Raw genomic sequence first — 6,047 nt, 5'->3', positions numbered from 1 at the left:
GGAAAGTTACTGAAAAAAGACGATTGTCAATAACAATTGCATTTATAAAGACCTCTAAAAGATGTTTGATCAAAAGAGTTAACTGCGGAGCATCTAACCCACCTGTTTGAAATATTGCCGGGAGCTGTCTACTCCGTTCTGGGACTGAAACTCTCGTCCATTACCAATGGCTGCACCATGACACAATCGGGTACGAGTGCTAAAGAGTGTCCTACAATCACATCCAGGCTTACCTCCTGTACATGAGACATAATAGAACTGTAGTCTTTTTAGTGACCACTAGATTGCACCATTGTCTTGTATATGTGTATAGTAACTAAGTGCCTACTCCGGAAGCCTGCTCCCTTCAGAAACAGGCTATTTAGTTACTATGAAATCTCAACGCTCTATGGCAGAGAAAAATACTCGCTTTGTGTGCGTGAATGACGTAACACTCTGGGATTTCCTGACCTGGCGTGGGATAATAAATCGTTTAACCTGAGAATTCAAACAAAATAACTGTCAGTTAGTGTAGGTTAAGTCGTTTAATTCGGGTGCGTTTTAAATGATACTTCATTTGACGCTGTGTAGAGAAATATGCTACTGAATTGATCACTTTACAGGTCCAAATGCGGAGCCCGTCTGGCTGCTCACTGGCAGGGAGCTGTTCACTCCGCAGTGGTGCTGAAACGCTCATCCGGGCGCCAAAGCCACTATCATCCCAGAGCAAGCACAAGATACGTTGCATGGAGGGTAACGATGAGACAGGGCTTCATTTGAATTAAATGACACGATACACGATACATTTCTCTGTAACTCAACCTGGTCTCAGAGCATTACATATTATTATGTACGTAAATATGATTTGTTTCTTATGGTATGTATACATTTATGGATGTCCATCACCCATTTCGTGTGATATGTTACGAATTACAATTTTTATTACATGTTACGAATTTGCTAAATATACCATGGCTAGGGGCTTGGGGTTAAGGTTAGGGTTAAATTTAGGAGTTAAGTTAAAGGGTTATGGGACGGGTTAAGTTTAGGGTTATGGGAAGCGTTAGCTAACATGCTAAGTAGTTTAGTTGCAAAGTAGCAAGCAGTTGAAAAGTTGCTAATTAGCTAAAGTTGTCCATGATGAGATTTGAACTCCCAACATTTGGGTTGCTAGACATTCGGATTCTACGCCTTCCCATCCACCCCGAACAACCAACCTCCTTCTCCTTAAGTAACCATCTGTCTTATGAACCACCATACCAAACATAATCGTGTTAAATGGAGTGTCTCGGATTTACATACCGAATAATAAGAAAAGCTCTGAGACCAGGTTGTGTAACTAGTAGGCGTACATCTGCAACTACGTAACAAACTATCCAAACACAAGAAAGAACCCGTGAAGCACTGTATGTACTGTTTATTCGGGAAGTATTCAGACCCCTTCCCTTTTTCCACATTTTGTTACATTACAACCTTATTCTAAAATTAATTATAAATATGTGTTTTTTCCCTCATCAATCTACACACAATAATCCATAATGACAAAGTGAAAACATATATATTTTTTAAATATATTTTTTGCACATTTATAAAAAGAAAAAAAAAAAAAAAATATATATATATATATATATATATATATATATATATATATATATATATAAAACGTATTTCCATAACTATTCAAGCCTTTATTTGAGGAGTTTCTCCCATTCTTCTCTGCAGATCCTCTCAAAGCTCTGTCTGGTTGGATGGGGAGCATCGCTGTACAGCTATTTACAGGTTCGGTATTAAGTTGTTACATTCATGTAGCTCAGTTGGTAGAGCATGGCGCTTGTAACGCTAGGGTAGTGGGTTCGATCCCCGGGACCACCCATACGTAGAATGTATGCACACATGACTGTAAGTCGCTTTGGATAAAAGCGTCTGCTAAATGGCATATATATTAATATATGGCAATATTATATATTATTGTATTATGATAATATAAGCGGACAATAGGCTATGATTGCCTGTATGGGACATAAAGTATATACGTCAGGTAGTAAATATTTTACATTTAAAAAAATGGCTCCAGGTATCAATATTTATTTTTAGGATGTTTTAGGTTATATTGGAAAGATTGCTGTGACTGGATCAATGAATACTTTTTCAACAAAGCCAAATCCACAAACTAAGGTTAGTCTTCTCGATTTGAAATAACGATACCCATAGGCCTAATTAGACATACATTAGTTATTTTCCAGATATCCTCTATACTGCCAGTATATTAATCTATGGTGATTAAAGAATTGTAAAGAAACATTGACACGTTCCCATCATTGATATGAGGCTTTACAATGTAGACCTAAACATGTGGAATGTTACAGAATATACGTTTAAGTACTTCAGGAAACTCAAGGGTTAAGCAGTGTGTCCTGCTGGGAGGGTTTTCCTGCGCTCGTGTATGGAGGAGTCGTGATGACGCTCACTAATGCAATTTCCTGAATTAGCATAAAGGACGCAACTGGCAAAGGATCCACTTGGGGCCAAGTTGGTGATGCGTCACAGCCCTTGGTGAAATTGAGAGAGAGGGGGGGAAAAAAATAAACAAAAAAATAAATATCGACAGACCTGCAAGTCAATGCGTAAGTACCAATGGCAACGAAGCCATTCCTGATCTCAGAACGGAACACAAACGTGCTACAGGTGATACAGTAGGAGATATGAGCATTGGAATCGGACATATAGGGTCCCAAGTTCCATAAACAACTTCTAAAAACGTTTCCATAGAAACTTGACATGGAGTATTAGAGGTTAAAGTCTTTACACCGTGTAGAGAAGAGCACAAAAATATTTCACCACTTCACTACTGCGGACCATGAAACAGCGCCTAATGTGAGCGCAACGGGGGTGAAACAAGACCAACCACCGATGAAGCCCGCAGCATCGCGCGCTGTCAGAAAATCACACGGAGGAAAGTTCCAAGCCTGCTACCCTTTTGTCTTTCGCACCGCGTAAGTGAACCAAGAATCATCTACGTAAATGTTCAAGGATAGTATTATCTGTAGTGCTGAGATTTCTGTATAAGAGCGCAGAGACGAGAGAGGAGAAGAAAACAACACTGCCGTTTTGTATTGACAACAACAATAGCAGATCATCATGGATACAGGGGGGTCCTCCGGGCTGGCCAAATCAGCCGCTGTAAAACTGTCCGAGATGGGAGAAAAAACCAAACAGTTTGGCAACAAAATGAAAGCCCCGGACCACCAAAGACGGATTATTTTAGTCATTGTCTGCGTGGCTCTCCTTCTAGACAATATGCTCTATATGGTTATAGTCCCGATTATTCCCGACTACCTTGCCGATTTAGAGCTTGAGCAAGCAGAGCACGTCCACCTAGGTATACATCAGAATTATTCAATCAACACCACAATGAGCTCAGCCCAAGCTAAAACCAACAGGGACAATTTAGATGTTCAAATAGGAGTACTGTTTGCATCGAAAGCTATCCTGCAGCTTTTAGTCAACCCGTTGTCAGGAACTTTCATAGATCGTGTTGGATACGATATCCCCCTCCTAATCGGACTAACCGTCATGTTCTTCTCTACGTGTATATTTGCTTTTGCTGAGAACTACGCGACGCTGTTTTTCGCCCGTAGTTTACAAGGTCTTGGCTCAGCTTTCGCGGACACCTCAGGAATTGCCATGATAGCAGACAAATACACCGAAGAATCGGAGAGAACTAAAGCCCTCGGTATCGCCCTGGCGTTCATCTCTTTTGGGAGCCTGGTAGCGCCACCCTTTGGGGGTATCCTGTACGAGTTTGCAGGTAAAAGAGTACCGTTTATCGTTCTCGCCGTGGTTTGCCTTATAGACGGGATTCTGCTCTTGACAGTGATCAAGCCGTTCTCGAACAGGACTAGAGACAATATGCCGGTGGGTACCCCCATCTACAAACTAATGGTTGACCCCTACATAGCTGTCGTGGCAGGTGCCCTGACAGTGTGTAATATCCCGCTGGCCTTTCTGGAGCCCACTATAGCCAACTGGATGGAGAGCACCATGCATTCAACTAAGTGGGAAATGGGATTATGTTGGCTGCCTGCTTTCTTCCCACATGTTCTGGGTGTCTACATGACCGTGAAACTGGCTGCTAAGTACCCCAACCTGCAGTGGTTCTATGGAGCCTTAGGTATGGTCATTATCGGGGCCAGCTCGTGCACCATTCCAGCGTGCAAAACATTCGGCCAGTTAATCGCCCCGTTGTGCGGCATATGTTTCGGCATCGCTCTCGTGGACACCGCCCTGTTGCCAACTCTTGCCTTTCTGGTCGACGTGCGTCACGTGTCCGTGTACGGCAGCGTCTACGCTTTAGCTGATATCTCCTATTCTGTCGCCTATGCCATGGGTCCTATCGTGGCGGGAAATATAGTGCACAACTATGGGTTTGTTCAACTCAACCTGGGCATGGGCCTCGTCAACGTCCTGTACGCTCCGGCCCTTCTGTTTCTCCGCAACGTGTGCCAAATGAAACCGTCCTACTCTGAGAGAGATAACCTGTTGGTGGACGATGATGAACCCGAGGGTCTGTGTGATACCATGAAAATGGAGGAGCGGAGAGGCAAGAAGAAGGGCTATAGTTCAGCTGGGGACTGCTTGCCCGTGATGGTGGATGAGAATGGAGGGTTCGACCCGTTTAGAGCACAAACACTCGCCTCTGTAGATGAATTCTCTGGTCCAGAGTACAGTTAGAATATTCAGACTACATATAGAATACTGTAGCAATACTTAGAACGTCCCCGAATCCATTACCGAGAGTTCGAGAATTTGTACACATTTCGTTCGGGTTTAAGTACCTGCCAAAAGAGTTGGGTAGACAGTCGCTTCACTCTGTAATGTAGGGCTACTGGTGTACAATATACACATACCAAATCACCTAATCATGATGGTGTGACCCGTTTCCAAAGGGGATTTTAGTTGGACTGTAACACGTCTTCTATGTATGTAATATGTTTCTTCTGGCCGTCTAATCTAAAAGGTCTAATACGAGTCACTGTGTGCGCATAACTACTGCAGAGTATTGTGAAAAGGTACATAGATAAATGTATGTAAAGTGTTATATTGATATGATAAATACACGACCAAACTATCAACGCATCACAAAAATAACTCGTTTTTTTAGGTTTGTCAACCAATGATTGCATTTATAATTTCGTTGACATATTGACAATCATTTTCATTTACATTTTTGTAATTGGGGGTTTTTCTTTTCCATGTCTAATTTTGAAACGTAATTGTGACATCTGTATTTTTCATTGAAGTTGTGTTTTCCTGAAAATGTAGTGTATTATATTGGAATGCGTTTTGTACATATGTGAATATTTACATAGTAAATTATTAAATTGTATGTGTGCCTATGCATATTTGAGCGTATGCCTGATGTGTGCGTGTATTGTCAAAGCATAAGTATCCGTAATAGCTGAATAACAACTTCCTATATCCTGAGTAGACATATTAACATATGTTAATTTATCGACTATAGTTATAATAAATTGTATTTAAATATAAACGTGTTTTGTGTGTGTCATAATTATTTATAGTGAGATGATTAAACCATATTTGAATCAAACGAAGGTCATAATATTACCAAATAAACAAGTTGATATGAATGCTTATGTAAACTTGTAATCCCCATGTTGAATAGAAGAGATCCACTGGGCACAGACGTCAGTTCAACGTCTACTTTTGATTTACATTTGGTTGAGTTGTCAAATAATGTGAATTTGACGTAGATTCGACGTGAAATCAAAAGCAAAGTTCACCGTGTTGTTGGATTGAAGGTTAAAAAGTTGAGTAAAAAAAAAGAGACGAAATTCCTTTACATTCAAGAGCTTTTTCAAACCCAGTCAGTTTTCCAAGATGATTCAACATCATCACGTTGAATGTTCTTGTTGAAATTACATGGAAACAACGTTGATTCAAACCGTTTTTGCCCCATTTGGGACGTTGACGATAATACACAATATTTTTATCCCGACGGATCCTGAGGTAATTTAATTAACAATTTAGTTAGTTAACAATTTAGTCAT

At 40.7% G+C, this 6,047-nt stretch overlaps 1 protein-coding gene across 1 annotated transcript; it reads left to right on the top strand.

Moving 5' to 3' along the window:
• The first annotated feature begins 2,531 nt into the window (after positions 1 to 2,531).
• On the top strand, positions 2,532 to 5,483 carry LOC124039389 (probable vesicular acetylcholine transporter-B). Its single transcript, XM_046355352.1, has one exon. It carries the CDS (start codon positions 3,118 to 3,120, stop codon positions 4,708 to 4,710), a length of 1,593 nt encoding a protein of 530 aa, XP_046211308.1. The 5' UTR covers positions 2,532 to 3,117; the 3' UTR covers positions 4,711 to 5,483.
• The last annotated feature ends 564 nt before the right edge of the window (positions 5,484 to 6,047 follow it).

Source organism: Oncorhynchus gorbuscha, linkage group LG07, assembly GCF_021184085.1.
Source record: "Oncorhynchus gorbuscha isolate QuinsamMale2020 ecotype Even-year linkage group LG07, OgorEven_v1.0, whole genome shotgun sequence".
NCBI classification, from domain to species: Eukaryota; Metazoa; Chordata; class Actinopteri; order Salmoniformes; family Salmonidae; genus Oncorhynchus; species Oncorhynchus gorbuscha.
This window is presented reverse-complemented; position numbering and strand designations above follow the sequence as displayed.